Source organism: Schistocerca cancellata, chromosome 11 (genome assembly GCF_023864275.1).
Source record: "Schistocerca cancellata isolate TAMUIC-IGC-003103 chromosome 11, iqSchCanc2.1, whole genome shotgun sequence".
In the NCBI taxonomy this organism is placed as follows: Eukaryota; Metazoa; Arthropoda; class Insecta; order Orthoptera; family Acrididae; genus Schistocerca; species Schistocerca cancellata.
The window spans coordinates 35,278,021-35,297,143 of record NC_064636.1 but is presented as its reverse complement, the minus strand read 5'-3'; the positions used below and the strand labels follow the sequence as shown (position 1 = coordinate 35,297,143).

General features: G+C 39.4%; 1 protein-coding gene across 1 annotated transcript in view; it reads left to right on the top strand.

Annotated features, from left to right (window-relative positions):
• The window catches only part of LOC126108117 (uncharacterized), a 47,222-nt gene that overhangs the window by 13,288 nt on the left and 14,811 nt on the right, over positions 1 to 19,123 (top strand). Inside the window, exons 4-5 of the mRNA XM_049913348.1 lie at positions 3,555 to 3,857; positions 4,988 to 5,046. Coding sequence (XP_049769305.1) covers positions 3,555 to 3,857; positions 4,988 to 5,046 — 362 coding nt within the window. The remainder of the gene's footprint in view (positions 1 to 3,554; positions 3,858 to 4,987; positions 5,047 to 19,123) is intronic.

Here is a 19,123-nt window from a genome sequence, read left to right as displayed (position 1 = left end):
CATAACAACGCCTAACCGGAGAATAATCAGGGATAACTAAACCAATGATTCTGGCAGGGTTAGTGAAGTTTACTGGCGAATAAGTTTTGACAAAGGCAGGAATAGTTCCAGAATTAGTCATGACCAGATTGTTTGTTAGTATGAGGAAGGAGAAGAAACGGGGACATCACACAAATTAGTGAAGAATATGGCGATTCCAAATTAATATAAAAATATCGTACTACTACTTTTCGATATCATGCTCGAGAAACTGGAGCATATGAATGAAGTGTGGAACTGTTTTCTAACATAAAGCTTTTTGCTTGTAGTAGGCCTAATAGGCATTTAAAGTTGGTCTTCATGAATTATATTCTGTCATGTTATAAAAATTACCATTTATTCCAAAACAGTTTCGTTTATTTGGTGTATGTTACAATTTCTGCAGTGTTAGAAATGCCTCTTTTATTTTATCTAGCAGACCGTGACAAAATAGATGTAATCAGATCGAGAAACCACACCAGTCTTGGGTACTATTTGTATTAACAGCTTATGCAGTATTAGACAATGATATTTTGATTTTTCATGTAGCAAAACATTTGATGAACTTTGATGAGGTAATAGATTCTTTCGCAGAAAGGAAAGCACACCATGTAAAACTGTAGCAAGATCAGAGAGAAAACAATGCTAGAAGTTAAGATTGAAGAAATGTGTACTGTATTGCTTGTCTCTTGTCTTCACTGGTTTTATGTACCGATATTTAATTTTATGTCACCCAAAACAGCAAGTTATTAGCTAACAGGCAATAAGGAGTGCAAATTTTCTGAAGAGTTCTTGTTCTCCTGATTACAAATAATCCCGTCCAGTATTAATTGTGAGTTTTTTTTTTTAAGAGGGCAGGATGTCAAATCGGGTGACCACAGGACATTTTAATTTCCACTGTCCTGAATATAGTTTGATGGCATCAGGTACAAAATATACATGTTTCAATTCCACGGAGCGAAATACAGTGATGTGTGTGATAGAAGAACGCTGTGTGAAGAGGGGTGGCACTGCATTCTGACACACTAAAGACCAAATAACATGTCTTAAATTTCCTTGAACATATATGTTTTAAGTATCAGACTCTTTTTTTTTTTATATTTAAATTCGATTTTTAAAATTTTTGGCATTGTATCTCAAACGCTTGAGAGGGAGGGGAGCGGGGGGGGGGGGGGGGGCGTCACTATCTTAGTATTGCCTCCACGTGTGACCCGTGTTTACATATAGTGATTTTGCTGTTCCCTCTTTGTTTACTGCTCTAATGTCAAATGAAAGCAAAATAGATTTCTGTGGGCGGGAGCTATCAAGTGAATTAAAATACATTCACATAATTACGGAAGGCTAATATATGTTATTAGTTTCAGATTTTATTTTGTTTCCACTTTTATGACAGCTATGCATTAATCGCCTTGTAGAACAATGAAGTTATTTTTGTTGGTTTGCTAAAGAAATTTGGTTTTTGTTAATATTTTATGCTTAGGCAGTCAATGTGTTTGAAAAAGTGTTTAGTTCCACACTGTTGGTTAATTTCAACTGCTTGCTGCATTTCAAGTGCACGTTTTCACCTTCTAGCACATATGGCATTATGCCATAATAAAGGATCAAAAATGAGTTAATACAGTACTGGCACTCCAAGAAAATTTACATCCTGAAACCCACACTGAAAAGCTTAATATCAGGTCGAGGCCTACTTCATTGGGAATCTGGACATACGAATGTGCTCTTTAAGTATGCACTTTAACTGTGCCATTTTTAGTGTGGTTCACGAAATTCCAATGCTCCTGAAGTGTCCTCTGATGTCTCTTTTCTTTTATGACATAATGTAAGATCTTTTAATGTTTTACATGTACTAACATATGGGATTCCTGCATCATGGCAGCTGCCAAAGTGCTGTGGCACCTGTCATCTGGCGCTCTCTGACGACTACTGAAATGAACCTATTTCTAACAGGTTATGGGAAAATATTGTGAATGGTGGTTTGAAAAGCGTTACTTTCAAAGTAAACTACCTTTCACACATGTTGAACTATGTGCGAGAATGTAAGATAAATTTCTTAAATCACAGAGCGTTTGATGACGAGCCATTTAGAAGTATTTCGAGCCCAGAAGGTCAGACATTCATGTCGTTATTATGAGCAAATTGATGTAGTGCTACGGAAAGCTCTCTCTCTCCTTTGCAGTAGCTAATTTATTTGTAGAAAACTTTGAGGAAAAGACACTGAACTCGGATAAAAATATTACTGGCACATTTGTATGATATATTTTAAAGTGTAACACGCGAAAAAAAATCAACATTAAATGTGAAAGCTTAGCTTCTCTTGCAGCTTATTAACCATAGAGGCGAGTATTATATGTGAAAGCTTTGCTTTACTTGTAGCAACACTATGTATATTAATTGAAAAGATTAAATTTTCCCGTTTGTGTATCCGTGCTACTTAACAGTGATGTTGCTATTAGTTGACTACACCACTTGTCCTGTGGTCTGAATATCCGCTGTCGTCGGCTGGCGGGATCATGTGACATGAGCTATGACTGGCTTACAAAAGCACATCATAATCTCGATTACAATGGTTCGGAAAGTAACATGCAGTGTTTGATGGAATTCGAATTAATACTTTCGTAATACGAAAATATGCAGTGTTCATGTTGCTGCACATCAAAAATCTTTCCAAAAGGAGTTTTCTTCCCTGAGTTTAATTTTCTAAAGTGCCGGGAAATTCTACGCCCGTGTATAAAAGCATAATCATTCAAACGATTGATAAGTTTTACAGTTCTGAGGGAAAATATACTGTCACTTAATAACATGGAAAAAGTGTGTTTTCATGCGGGAGAAAGTGTATTTTTAACTGGGGAATCCGAGAATTTTTTTCCTTGTCTGCATATTATTTCACTGAAGGAATGTACGTACACACTATACTCAAATATGAACAGAACCTTTTGCTGTGTTCTTGTATTTTGTTTGTTCCTGCAGATTTAAATGTAAAGAACATTTTTTTGCTTCAGGGGTATTTGAATACCAGAACTTGTTTTCAGTGAACATGTATATTTAAAGCAGAAATTCCAACTACATATTTGTACATATGAGTTATAACTTCCAGAAAACCATATATTATTGGCAATCCATGGGTAGTTGTTGCTACATACAAGAGCAATATTTGAGTATAAAATGCATTATACATTTGTCCTTTACACAAGTCTTAAAAAGAAATATACTTAACGAACAGCTTGACATTCTGATTGGTGGAAATGTGCCATAGACCAAAATGGTATCTCACAAAATACTATCCACATATAGAGCTTCCCGGGCTACTTACACATTTTCATCTCTTTAGATTATTACGAAATTAGAAAATTGCCCCAATTCGAGAACATAGTCCAGCGGAGGTGACGGTGCGGTTTGGCATATGGGACACTCGCATCATTGGGCCATTTTTCATTTACAACACCTTAACTGCACCACAGTATCTGACGCTGCTGCAGGACCTCGTGTTCCCTTCCACACTGAATGCTGACAACATTTTCCCATCTTATTTTCAGCACGATGGAGCCCCTCCGCACTGTGGCATCGGTGTCTGTGAGTTGTCGGAGGAACGACTGCCTGGGAAGTGGATCGGTCGCCGTGGTCCTGTGGAGTGGCCGCCCAGATCGCCTGACTTAACGCCCCTCGATTTTTATCTATGGGGACATCCTAAGCAGATAGTGTATGCTGAGAGCATCCGTGATTTGAGACACCTGGAGGAATGCATACAACACGCCTGTGACCAAATTGCGGCGACTACAGTTGTGCATTGCACGGGATGGACAACACTTAGAACATGTGTTGTAGCAGTCGGTATGAAGGTAATTTCCCAACTTTGAACATTAATAACCTCTAAACTGTACAAGATAGACAAAAACAAATTAGACCATTAAATTCCAGAGCTCAAGCGAGTGTTGTTTGATGTGTCATATACCTCTTCCCATTTAAAAAAAAATGACTTTAATCCAAAATGGCGGATTTCAAGATGGCGGCCACGAATGACATTCAATCCAAAAGTTGCAGCTCCACATCAAACCTATGTTCTCATCATCACATTTCAATTTTTCCTTTAATCTTCCAACTTATGAAGGTGTTCAAGGACTTCTGTTTTAATGTACACTTGCCGATTTGTATGCAACCGTGAGAGACATTTTTGCACCTTTAATATGTATTGAACATTTCCCAAAATTTTAATCTGCCAGGTTGTATATACTCTCACTTGGAGTAATCCAAACAGAAGATTTTATCACCGGTTGTACATTTGTATGTTGAGTCAAGTTTGGCTTTTAGTTTGTCGTCTTCCTAGTTCACAGTTATTCCTTTCATAACACTCGTTGCGTCTATATCTTCTGTGCCTGCCAATGTCTTCTGGACAGTAGGATGTTTTCTGTTGTAATTGTGTAAATATTGTGATGATTGATACTGACACCTGGTAACTGTTCATCTATGATTGTTTGAAGTATGTTTACTATCCTCTTGGGAATCAATTTTTGTGGCCACCTTTCAGTACGATTTTAGTTATTGTCTGAGGAAAGCAGTGCAACTTTTGTAGTGATGTGCTAAATCAGCAAACGGTATGCATTTGTGGAAGTCTGTTGCATGCAGAGCCAGAGGGAAACACTTCTAGAAGGGAAAATTTGAGTGACACACCAGTGTCACGTCACATAAACAGCTGGGATGACCCTGTGAAATTGACTTTCACCTCTATTTTGGCACAATAATTTGATTAGAATTCTTTGCCAGGAAAAACTAAACATGAATTGTCACCTAAGGCATACGGTTTAGTTTACATCCACGAAAAATAAATCTTGGCCCCTTTTTAAATTTTTCACACTGTACGTGGCACTTTAGTAGTTCAGATATGTTAAACATCTAATTTGTGTTTATCTTGAAGTACACAGTATTTAATTTTTAGTTGTTAGAGGTATTGAGATATTCTTATTTGTTGCAGGATTGTGACATTGATGTGGTGCTGTCAGTGACTTGGATTCGCTTCATTTTGCAGACAAGGTGTGTTGTCATTTGAAAGTTGCCTGATACGCACCAGCTTACGGCTGTGCATTTCTTTCCGGTGCATGAAACTTGTTTGACCTTCTGTGCTTACTGCTGCTTAGGACATATTGGTCTCAATTTATGTATAGAAGTGTAAATAAAAATTGATTATCCAGCAACCAAGAAAGTCAGTAAGAGGATACTTGTACAAATACCCGGGTGATAGGGGTGACGTGGAACAATCATGTAGGCTCAGTCTGAAGCAGGAGGCAGACTTAAGTTTATTGTTATTATCCTGAGAAAATGCAACCAGTTGACAAACGGGATGGGTTGAAATAACATTTTTGCTATCCATCCCAGAATATTCCTAGAGTGCGAGAGATCTATACCAAATATGTCTAACATGGGCGGTGTGAATGGTCACACTTTTACTGCCTCTGGGGGGAGTGTGTGACTGTAATGTTGAAAAACCAGATACTTAAAGATATAGAAGTTATCCTTACACACTTTCAAGAACCAGCTTCAGGTGAGGCATATTCTCCAGGCCACTACACTTTACTCGCATAAGGATTTTGAGAAAGACATCAGACTAACTGCCATGTGACTAGAGGTGTTAAAGTAGTCAATATTCCTGTGTTCTGTATGTGATTCAAATGAGACGTGTGGTAATGGTTAGGGCAATCATTTGTAAAAAGCAGGTAATAAGGGTTTGAGAACCAGTCTGGTGTAAAGAGATTTTAGTGGTAGTTAGTTGAGTGGAGCAGGCATCGATACCATTCTGTAGGCTATGGATGTCACTTTGATCTGTTGGCAAGAAGTAAAGGTAGTGTGGGTGAAGAGAAGAGGTGGCTGTAGTGGTATGTGATATGCAGACCGTAGCATGTCAAGTTTGTATCAGGTTTTCTACAACAGGCTAAAATGTGAAATTAACTGGTACTGAAGTTCAATTTGTACTAGAAATCTATGTATACAATCAAACTGATCGAAGGCATAAAAGTTGTGGTGTAACCACCAGACTTAATTTTTGCGGAGGCAGTGTGAGGCATTGGATGTTTTACAAGGAATTTAACCAAAGTTTACACTATAAACTTGAATCTTAATTCATGGTACTCAACATGTACAAGAAAGACTACTACATAGTGCTTTGTGCCCATTTGTTGCCCCATCCATCATGGCAAATACTACAGAGGTGACTGAATGTGAAGTTGTAGTGTAAGAGATATTTTGGAGTTGAGGGGTACTCTTATCAGCCTGAAATTTGTCCGTGTAGTGTGGTTTGAAGTTTGAGGATCTTGGGAGAGACGGGAAAGAAGTAGACATAAGGAACAATAGTTGCCAGTGGGTGAATTTGTGCTGATAAGCTAGGGGTGATGTTGCCAGTCACCCTACATGCGAGGTGAAAAAACATTGTTAGAACGGCAGTACTCACAGGGTGAAATATGGCACAATCATAGTAAAGGACACAGCAGTCCATTATTTAAAATTTGTTAAATTTAAAACTATCATTGATTTCATAAATGTGCTTTCATTTTATAGCCAGTTGTGATCTATATGATAATCAGATGTCTGAAATGATGCATAGTATAGGGTCACCACCAGCATACAGTACGCTGTTTTAAATACTACAAATGCTAGGTTACAAACTACGATAATTACCTTTTGAGTGTTCACAGAAGCAAGGAAATAACTGTTTTGGGACAATGGTTTATGGCTTCTCTAAACATTCGCTCATGTTGGAACCGATTCTGGAAACATTTCTTCTGTGTTGTTGCTAGTACCTGTTTTGGAAGAATATGGCAACTGCTAGAGTTGAGGAACATAGCTGTCCACACACCTTTTTAAATGAGGAACAAATGTCACTAGGCTATAAATTAGGTGAACATGGGCAATGAGGCATTAATTCGATGTTTTTCTCCATCAAATAATCAATTGTTTGATGTGCTGTGTGACTGCTGACACTAAAAATGAGGGAGGTGACAGTATAAGTTTTCCTGATTTTGTTGATAACTGAGGGAAACAAATTGTCATGTACCATTCAGTGTTGACTGTTCCTTGAACCTCTAAAGCAGTGATTCCCATCATTTTGGAGACCCTGTCCACCCCATCATCATCATCATCATCATCATCATCATCATCAACAACAACAATAATAATATCAGTGTCTAACTAAACTTTAGAATGAAAGAGAACTTTCTTTGAACAGTTGTTTTATTTTTAAAATGATGCAAGCTAAAATATTTAGCTTTTGTACGTGTTTTGTTAAAGCATGAGCTAATGAGTCATTGAAATAAATGGTACTGCCTCATTCCAACAACCCTTAAAAAAATTTTTTTAATGGGAGAATGAAGGAATTCTGAATGCATTAAGAGTGCTACCTACAGCTCATCCTGAGAATAGAGGGTGGACATTAGTTACAAAACATCCTTCCTCTGTAGCACTCCTCTTCCTAGAAACACTTGCCTCAAATCCTGTGCAGTCCTGTTTGAAATCGACCAAATTAAAATGTCTGTGCTGTATTATTGTTTGTAAATCAAATGGCAGAAATTGGAGGACTTCATACTGCCAGTTCTTTGTGTCTCTCCACTCCAACAACAATAATGCATGAGCCTTACAGCTTAGCAGCCATTATATAGTTACTATTGTGCTATCAGTTAGTTCTTTGTGTGAAGTCAATAATGAAACAATTACTGAAAATGGGTAATTTCTGTTCTACTACTGAAAACGGCCTAAAACTCAGAGAAGGTATTTTCATGAGATATTTAAGTATATATGATATATATGTCTCTGTTACACTGTCACGATATTCTCGTGTATGCTGTTTAGGTGGTCCATAAACTCCTCCAGTGCCTGCCTGCCATTCTGCCAAATTGCGAAAGTGTCGTCCACATAGCGGAAGAAGTGCCTGGGTTTACGGTGAGCAGTTTGTAGTGCCACCTCCTCAAAGTGTTCCATATAAAGATTCGCGATCCCTGGAGAAAGGGGAGATCCCGTGGCCACTCCATCCACTTGTTCATAACGCTCTCCATTGCACTGGAAGTAGGTGGTCGTAAGTGCATATTCAAAGAGCTTCACTGTTTCAGACTCGAAGTGCACCTAAACGGCGTACGTGAGAATATCACCTTCATGATGGAAGTAGAAGAGAATGGCTGTATTCCATTCCTGGACATCCTGATCGGGAAGAAACCGGATGGCACACTGGGCCACTCGGTATATAGACTGAAGACGCACACAGACCTGTACCTCCGTACAACCAGCTGCCACCATCCGGCGCATCGCCAGTCAGTACTGACCACTTTGGTACATAGGGCACGTGTCATTTGTGACAAAGAAAGCCTCTCAGATGAATTACATCACCTAAGAGAGGTATTTTGGAAAAATGGGTACAGTGAATCACAGATTGGCAGGGCCTTCAAGAGGAGACAGGCTGACAAATTTCAGTAAGAGGAAGAGGAAGTTAACAAGAGACTCACCTTTCTTCCATATTTGGGGCCCATATCAGCCAAAATTGGGAGGCTACTGAGAAAATCAAATATAAATACCGTCTTCCGACCACCGCCGAAGACGAAAGAGCTGCTGGGCTCAGCTAAAGACCCACTCAAACTCAACACACCTGGTATATACAGCACTGCCTGCGAATGTGGTGTACAGTACATTGGACAAACGCAGGGCTGCATCTTGAAAAGGTGCGAGGAACACACCAGGCGTGTCCGACTTGGACAGATAGAGAAATCTGCTATAACGGAATATAGCATCAAAGAAAACCACACCTTTGATTTCGAGAACACCAGGGTGCTGTGCCGAGCCGGAAGCTATTGGGACTGTGTCGTTAAAGAATCGATAGAAATACGGGTCCACGAGAATCTTGTGAACAGGGACGAAGGTTATCAACTGAGCGTGGCCTGGAATCCAGCATTAGCCGCAATACGCCAGGAACGCACCGAGAACCGTCCAGCTCACGAGACGCAACCGGAATGCTCTGACAGAGACACGAACGGCGCACCCGCTTCCCCCTCCACCCTGCCCGCCGGCTCCTCTGGATCCAGCCTCCCGTGGCCAGGTGGTGGGGGGCACGCCTCAGGTATGAAGGGACCGGCATCAGCCAAGTCTCGGCACTTTGCCAGAAGATGACGAGTATGTCACTCGTCGAAACGTCGCAGTTTGAAGACACCGCCACCTGGCTGGAAGCCCGAGAACTCTTCGCCAGTTGATAAGTTGATTTATCTACAAATCAGACTTTTTGTAAGAGTCCCTTGAAAACACCTCAATAAATCAAACAAATTCTACATTTTGGTACATCCAAGCAATTGAAGTGGTGGTCATAACAAAATGTTCCACAGCACACTGTAATTTGAAATTGGCACCTATCTGCACTCGGTAATTAAAATTGTCAGTTATTGAAATAATAGTTTTGTCGATCATCTCTTTGCAACATTGCTGTGTCTTCTAAACAGTGGAATATATAAATCAGTTGTTAAAATGACTTCAAATAAACAGTTGTCTGACAGTTTTCAGAAAAGAAATGCATCATTGAGGCCATGTAATAAGGAGTGGAAAAGTAATGAAAAGTGAAAAGTGGGACTTCATCATCCAGGCTGTCAACAGCTCTGAAGCTGAAAGATAAGATTGCTAAAACAGGCCATAAGCAGGGAGGAAGTTGATGGATGCTGTGAGAAGTTCCTGGCTCTCGAAGCATGCATACTGAATTGTCTTAGGCAGTGTGGAGGACAAAGCATATATCTTGAAGGTGGTTGTTGTTGTTGTTGTTGTTGTTGTTGTTGTGGTCGTCAGTCCTGAGACTGGTTTGATGCTGCTCTCTATGCTTGCCATATCCTGTGCAAGCTTCTTCATCTCAGAGTACCTACTGCAACCTACATCCTTCTGAATCTGCTTAGTGTATTCACCTCTTGGTCTCCCTCTTATGATTTTTGCTCTCCAATACTAAATTGGTGATCCCTTGATGCCTCAGAACATGTCCTATCAACTGATCCCTTCTTCTAGTCAAGTTGTGCCACAAATTCTTCTTCTCCCCAATTCTGTTCAGTACCTCCTCATTAGTTATGTGATCTACCCATCTAATCTTCAGCATTCTTCTGTAGCACCACATTTTGAAAGCTTCTATTTTCTTCTTGTCTAAACTATTTATTGTCCATGTTTCACTTCCATACATGGCTACACTCCATACATATACTTTCAGAAACAACTTCCTAACACTTAAATCTATACTCGATGTTAACAAATTTCTCTTACTCAGAAACGCTTTCCTTGCCATTGCCTGTCTACATTTTATATGCTCTCTACTTCAACCATCATCGGTTAGTTTGCTCTCCAAATAGCAAAACTCACCTACTATTTTAAGTGTACCATTTCCTAATCTGATTCGCTCAGCATCACCAGATTTAATTAGACTACATTCAAATATCCTTGTTTTGCTTTTGTTGATGTACATCTTATATCCTCCTTTCAAGGCACTGTCCATTCTGTTCAACTGCTTTTCACGGTCCTTTGCTGTCTCTGACAGAATTACAATGTCATTGGCAAACCTCAAAAAGTTTTTATTTCTTCTCCCTGGATTTTAATTCCTAGTCAAAATTTTTCTTTTGTTTCCTTTACTGCTTGTTCAATGTACAGACTGAATAACATCAGGGAGAGGCTACAACCCTGTCTCACTCCCTTCCCAACCAATGCTTCCCTTCCATGCCCCTCGACTCTTATAATTGCCATCTGGTTTCCGTACAAGTTGTAAATAGTTGTTTGCTCCCTGCCACTTTCAGAATTTGAAACAGAGTATTCTAGTCAACATTGTCAACAGCTTTCTCTAAGTCTCCAAACGCTGGAAACATAGGTTTTCCTTTCCTTAAACTATCTTCTATGATAAGTAGTAGGGTCAGTATTGCCTCACATGTTCCAGCATTTCTACAGAATCCAAACTGGCGTTCCCCAAGGTCGGCTTCTACCAATTTTACCATTTTCTTGAAGATTACAATGCTTAGAACAGCGATGCCATTCACTGTTTGTCTGGACACTGAGGCTTAGCTGCTAGTTTATTATGGCACACAAACCATTTTAAAAAGAGATGTAAACTTTTTGTGGAAGAAATACTAGTGTTGACACAGTTCATTCACTGTGGAAAATGAATGTGATTGATGTTTTTGTATGTATTCTTAGAACTTTTGTGTTTGTCATTTGAAATGATAAGACAACTTTCTTTTGAGTTTCAGTTATTACTATGTGCTTCCATTTATAAGATTTTTTTTTTTATTATTTTTTATTTTTTTTTTTTTTTTTAAACAAGTGCCATTTTAAATCAAACTTTCAGGTACTTGGACTTTTTTGTTAGGTCTCTTGAACTCTGAATGATTGAAACTCAACTGCACCAAAATACTTTTGCTTTATTTACCATGTTGCTCCCAATTTTGATAACTATTACTAATCACATTTCTGCTGCTTCTCACAACTTAGCCTTTCTGTGGTTTACTCTTTGCGTGTTGTGTGGTTACTACTGTTTATTTCATCTAACAGTTTGTGTAATTATTGTGCACAAAACTGAACAGAGCAATGCCATCAGCAATAATCATAATTGATATCCTCTTACCCTGAATTTTAATCTCACTTCCGAACTACTTTTACGTCCATCATTACCTTGATGTGTACATTGCACTCTCTCTCTCTCTCTCTCTCTCTCTCTCTCTCTCTCTCTCGTCCGCCGCTCGTGGTCTCGCGGTAGCGTTCTCGCTTCCCGAGCACGGGGTCCCGGGTTCGATTCCCGGCGGGGTCAGGGATTTTCACCTGCCTCGAGATGACTGGGTGTTTGTGTTGTCCTCATCATTTCATCATCATCCAGGAAAGTGGCGAAATTGGACTGAGCAAAGATTGGATAATTGTACGGACGCTGATAACCACGCAGTTGAGCGCCCCACAAACCAAACATCATCATCATCATCATCATCATCATATCTCTCTCTCTCTCTCTCTCTCTCTCTCTCTCTCTCTCTCTCTCACACTCACACTCACACACACACACACACACACACACACACACACACACACACACACACTGCCTTACACATTACTATTGGATAAAGTACAACCTGACACATGTGTTTTTGTGAGGTTGTCTGAATGATGAATGGCTTAGCTCAGCCTAGGATGGTGCACACTCCTAACTTTAACAGTTCACACCATTTTGACTGTGTAGTCACCAGTTTTTCTAATTCATATAGAAACACTTGTAATACCTGGTGCCCTTGTGAATAAGCAAATAGTTTCCCTCAGATTCATAGTATTTCAAGCATGTGACTAGAGAAACTCCTTTTCTCCAACTATTATTTCGACCAGATTCTGAACTGACACTGAAGCTTCAGCAGTCACAGGTATTATTTTAAACACAGGCGATATGTCATTCAATGGCAAATAGCATTGTACAAACTGAATCTGCCATCAGTCACTCTTACTGTGCTGGGATATTGACGCATAGATAGGATCTGCACTGTAGCAATGTTATTGCGGGTTAATAGAGGAATGGACCAAATTCCCCGCTTCATCCAGAATGAAACAGCCCTGTCTATTAACAAACATCCTTTGCTAAATGAATTAAGAGTGCGTGCTTCGTCACAGTCTCAGAATGATACTCGACAGTGGAATTTAGACACTATCGTACAGTGTAGTGAACAGTGTTGATCGTGCTTTGTCACAGCTGATTAATTGTGCAGTAAAAGACGGGTGTACGTTCAGCGCTGCATACATGTCTGTAGACTGTAGGCGTAATCTGCTCAGCTGTGTGGAGCATTGTTCAACCTTAATTGAACCTGAAAGTGCTGCTGTCTGTGGTAGAGAGTGAAATATCACATTAAATTCAAACTGTGTGTGCCCTATTTTTGATGACAACTTCCCAGTATCCATTAGTTCACTTGGAAGATAGCTGAAAGGTGTATGGTCATGGTCAAAATATCAGATGAAAAATAAAATGAATCAGTGAGTATGTCATGAAAATGTCATTACTTTCCTTCAGATCTGTGTGTTACTGCTACCAGGCTTTAGTTGATAATTAAATGTATAGGCTGTTTGCTGCCGACATTGGCAGTTTTTCTAATCTCAGTAACTGTAATAAATGAATGTTAGTTCTCAGTGTTTCACTGGCGTCTCACTCCTCTGTCAGCTTACAGCTACCACTGAGTGACAAACTATGCTCCTTTTGGGTGGGAAAAGAGGAGGCAAAGTGTCAAAAACACTGCTCTGTGTTCGTGAGACTAGGCTGAAGGCATCTTTTTACGAGCTCTGCTAAAATGAACCCTATAGATTGCACCAAGAATTGCTCCATTAATTTTCAAAAAGATTGTGAAAGCAAAGTAGGATAAAATATTTTGACAATGTGCTAATGGAAGCTCTGAAATGGTTTGATTTACAGTTCAGTTTTACTTCTCAAGTTCCTTAACCCCCATTGCGACAGAAAAGTCACAAAGGTATTTTCTCCCAAAATACATTATGTGGATGGAATCATAAGTTGAAATCATTACATGTAAATGCACATTGACTGTTGTTTATATCTTAATATACTGAGCAAAGCATGGTGAAGTGAAAGGCAGAGGGTACTTCAGACTCTCATGTAGCATTTCTTCCCTTTGATTCACATGTGGAAAGTTGGAAGAATGGTTGCTTTGAACACATCAGTCCACGCTGTAATTAGTATGATCGCATCTCACAGTTCCTATGGGAGATACATAGGTGATTGTACAGTGTCCACCAGAAAAATTTATACACACTTTAAGGAACGAAAAGTATTAGTTATGTGTTTATTTTACAATTAATAATTGATCACACATGTTGTACAACTTTCAGTTTAGGACACGGTTACTTTAAATGTTCGAAATGTTCACCATTGTCAGCTATACACACAACAGAAAGACGAGCGGTCGCCACAACGACGTCAGTCAATGTTACAGTGCAGATCGCTGCACGTGTTGCTGTAATCTCCTGCCAAAGTTCCTCCAGCGTGAGTGGTTTACGTTGACAGATGTTATCTTCACAGTTCCCCACAAGGAAAAGTCTGTAGGTGCTAGATCTGGTGACCGTGGAGGGAAGTCAATGGGCCCTCTTCCGTCCAATCCTGAGCCCCCAGAGAATTGTCAACCAGGAAAGCTCGTACACCTAGGTGGTAGTGTGGCGGTGCCCCGTCATGTTGGTAGAAGACCTCTTCATCAGCTTCATGAAGTGCACGTATACCTGGCAAAATTGGTGTGCAAACATTTCCAGGTACACTTCTCCAGTGACAGTAGCGTCAAAGAAAAAGGATCCTACTAAGCCCCTAGATGACAGTCCACACCACACGTGGTAGATCGACTGCTTTATCCACATAAACATGCAGATTTTTCAGTGCCCAGTACACACTGTTATGCCAATCCACGGTTCTGTAAAGTTTAAATTGTGCCTCATCACTGCACACTACCTTCATCACAAATTGTTCGTCATCAGTTACCATTTGCTGATACCGTTCAGAAAACTGCGTTCGCCAATCGGGCTCGTCGTCATTAATCGTGTGCAGTAATCGTAGAATGTAAACTTCCTACTTTGCAGCTTTCAGAAGTCTTCATACACTTGTAGTGATAACCCCCACTGTATGTGCACATTGCGTAACAGACTTCTGTGGAGAATTAACAGACGTTTCGAACACGAGAGCTGATGAAGCAGGACTTGTAGCTGTATGCTGTCTTCCTGATCTACCTTTGTGAATGTCACAAATCGTTCCATGCAATTCAAACTTTTCAATGATACATTTGTTAGGAGTTTTGGTGGTTCTGTTTCGAAGTCTCGCCTCCACTGATGTTGCACAACGGCATTATCAAACTTGAAAAACCACTTAACAATACATTTTCGCTGCTCGAATGTCAAGCGTGGTCCAGCCATCTCGTTTCCTCAATACCGAGATGAAAGTACTAACATCTGTTGAGCCACAGACCATACTACAACACACTCGTAACTCAAATTGAATGACAATATTGGTATCTCAGTAGAGCCTGGCAGAGTGTATACATTTTTCTGGCAAACTCTATAGTATATTCCTAGAGTAATCATTTGAAGCTGGTTCTTAAAACTTTGTAAGTAGGCTTCCTTGTGTTAGTTTGTCTTGTCTTGAAGAATCTGCCAGTTGAGTTTCTTTAGTATCTCTGTGACATTCTCCCACAGAACAAACAAACCTGTGACCATTTATGATATCTTTTCTGTATACACTCAATATCCCCTGCTAGTGCTATTTGGAACGTGTCCCACACACTTGAGCAGTATTCTAGACTGTATTGAATGAGTGATTTGTAAGCAACTTCCTTTGTAGACCGATTACACTTCCCAGTATTCTACCAATAAACCGAAGTCTGCTACCTGCTTCATCTATGACTGAGCATATGTGATCATTCTACTTCATATCCCTACAAAGTGTTACACCCAGGTATTTATAATAGTTGGCCAATTCCAACTGTAATCATTGATATTATAGTCATTACATACACTTTTTTCATTTTGTCAAGTGCAGAATTTTACATTTAAAGAAAGTTGCCAGTCTTTCTACGACTTTGAAACCTTGTCAAGATCTAACTGAATATTTATGCCGCCTCTTTCAGACAGTAATTCATTATAGATACCTGGATCATCTACAAAAAGTGTGAAGTTATTATAAATATTGTCTGCAAGGTCATTAATATACAACTTGCACAATAAATAACGACAAACTTTCTGGGGAACAAACAAAGTTATTAATTCTACATATATTGACGTCTATCCACCAGAGATAATGAAATGAATCTCCCTACTCTGTCGAGTCACATATTTCGCTCGATGTCCCTCGCCATCGCGCTTTTGACAGTAAGTTGTAACCTCCCCCTCACTTACCGACCTTAATGACAGTGAAAAATGAAACCGCATGTACCTAATGGGAGTTTTGGAAAAGCAATCGTCACCGAAGTTAACCTGTCGGTAAAGAGGGAGGAAAGGGTTACATCTAAATGAAAGGAAATGTGCTAGTGAAACTGGTGGAAATTAATTTTGAAAAGGGGTAAAGTTAATAAAGAAAGTAAATGTGCAGCCGTTACGTTAACAATTAACTAGCGGTAATTAGGTATTTGAGATTTGGGGGAAATCACGGTCGCCAGTCCTAAGGACAATTACTGTAGTAACTGAAAAAGAAAGGTTATTACACATATAATTAGCACTAGAAGCGTGGCAACTGAAGGTTGATACGTGTAGTGTGAAAACTGAAAGTTTGTCAGAAGTAATAAATTTCGCTACACTCTGACTTAATTTAGCAAAGGAATTAATAAAACCGAAAAATCGAAAGTTAATTTAGTGACTGAAGTTAATAGTGAGCTTTCTTTCTGAAGCACATCGAAATTCAGTAAAATACGGTTAGTCTTGGACTACCTCAACAATCATTTCAAAAGCTACTCGAATCTACGCAATTTAGAAAGAAGAGATTTAACTTTGAACTTGAATTAAATGATTCTGAACAATTAACAATAGTAAAATTTAGTACGTACCAAGCTGAGCTGCAGTCACAGGTAAGCTAAAATACGGTAACAAAGCTCGCACTTTTAATTCGTGCTTGTGTAATCTGAATATTGTAGCCAGCTATTAATGCCATAATTGAACTTTGAAATTAAAGCAGTGAAAACGAGTTAGCTATATTACTTTAATGCTGGCGTTTGAATTTCAACGACACTCGGGTTCATTTCAGAAAAGGAAGGGACTCAGCTTGGTAATGCAATTGGGACAATGAGCAACAAACGTTCATGCTAAGTTGCTGTAATTATAGTGACGAAAATGGAACAGTTTGAAAAGCTGAGGTCTGCCATACAGTTCTAAAACTTTACGTGCGTCCAGTCTTCCTTGTCGGTTGGTTGAAGGTTGAAGCCGTCGGTCGAGGAGGTGGCGACAGTCACTCATTGTCGGCCGTCGCTGTTGCAGAAGCTGGATGTTGGCGCGCCTTCTTCTCGACACGGTCACCAGACGAAACGGGCTCTTGATGTGCGCTAGTAAATGTTTCCCGTCCGCGACACCATGTCAGAAACTATCATCGCAAGTCGATCGCAATTACATGCTGCCAAACCCCGAAAGCGCGGCAACTCGCGGGAGCGTCACACAACACACCTGCTCCACTCGCTACTCCAGCCAGACTCCTTCTCTCTGTGCTCAGCCCGCGCTACACGCGGCAGAGTTAACACTACCAAAGATCCTACACACTTTGAATCTTCACACGACCTATCGATGTAATCGTTCGATAGCGTAGTTTTCCCTAGGCAAGACCCAGCATAAAAATACAAATAATATTTACGAAACAAACCAATTATACATCGACATAAATGCATAAATATACAAATAGTAAAACAATTACAATATACAAAGAGACAGAAATGTCATATCTTGAGGTAACAAAGCAAGGAAAGAAAATAATAGCACAATAGATGGAAATAGGAGGATATGCATTTCCGGCGTTACACGTGCCCCACATTGTCTGAGGATGTTCGTGTAACGTAAACAGACTCAGAAAATGTCCCGAAAAAGAAACAGCGGAAATGCATATGCTCAAAACATCAACAAAATTTAGCATTCGTCTAATTAACCATAAACCGATTTTGGACGATAATAATTGAGTGGAGACACTCCTAATCTTATTCCACTCTGTCATCTTGCACAAAATAAAACAGGTTGACAACATATTAAAATTCATAGAAAATATAGAAAATGGTTTAGCTATTCCAAAATCATTAAAATTCGTAACACTATAAGAAATGGAATACTATTTGCAAAATTAATCAGAGTACATGGTCATAAAAAACAGGTATATCAAAATACGCAAACTAATGATTAATTACATAGAATACACATTTTTATGTAACCTTTTCATAATTAATTTTCTCGTCATGTCCAATTAACGCTAAACAAGAAAATAATATACAGCAGATCGAAAAAAACATAAATATTGACAGCAGAATTCTTTCACATCAGCTTTCCGGGAAGAAACGCAACTCCACATTCCGTACTCGCGAGTACAAAGAATGCCGACAGCGGCACAAAAGCCGACAGCTACACAAGAGCCGACAGCTGCTCCGCCTCGCCAATATTGTTGCGCCCGCCTGTGCGGCACGCTTGATCTCACTTGCCTGTGTAACGGCATTTGTAGAACGTCCGTTTCACTGAATTCTTTCGGAAAAACTCACTCCCGAGTAATCTCAAGGAATCCATAAACACTATCACAGTGGATAACTGAACACTGTCCATCATCACACGCATGTACTAGCCTGAAACTTAAAACAGCGTCTAAGTACATCGGCAATGACTAATAAAAACACACGTTCATGAAATATTACAGAAGGTTACAAAATCATATTTACATTCCTTAATCTACTGTGACTCAGCTGAAAACTTAAACTAGCAGTTTGGATTTTTCAGATGATTACTAATCAGTTACTCTTAAATCATTTAGTCAAAATTAATTACTTATTAATTACAACTTCTTTAATGACCTCTAGGTCAGGCAAAAGCATCGTAACATGGCACATCCTTAAATCTTACACTCTATATTTACATACTGTACAAGTTACCCATTGTGTGGTATTAATCAATCCTAGGTTGGTACAATTTCAAGTCTACAATATTCCGTATACCTAATCGTTTTCCAGAACTTGGATACTCTAAGCAATAAGCATTTGTGTGAGGTATACCAATGACTTTATATGGTCCATTATAAACAAACTTAAATTTAGAGATTTCATTGTCTATCTCGCTCGATTTCTCATGAGCTTTTACAAGTACTAAGTCTCCGATTGCAAACTTAGCAAAACGCGCTTTAGCGTCATGACGACGTATGCGAGCATCAGCTTTTAGCTTCATTACTTCTCGCAAACGATCTTTTTTCACACCAATACTAATGTCAATCCGTGGAGGGAATTTGATTATCTCTTCCACTAAACTTTTACTTCTGTCAATGCCGAGATTCCTCACATTACAGTAGTTCAAATTCATTCCTACGTCAATGTCATCCGGCCAGTTAACAATGTGTATAGGCTGGTATTGCTTATGCACACCGTCTCCTGCCTCGTCAAAACTAACT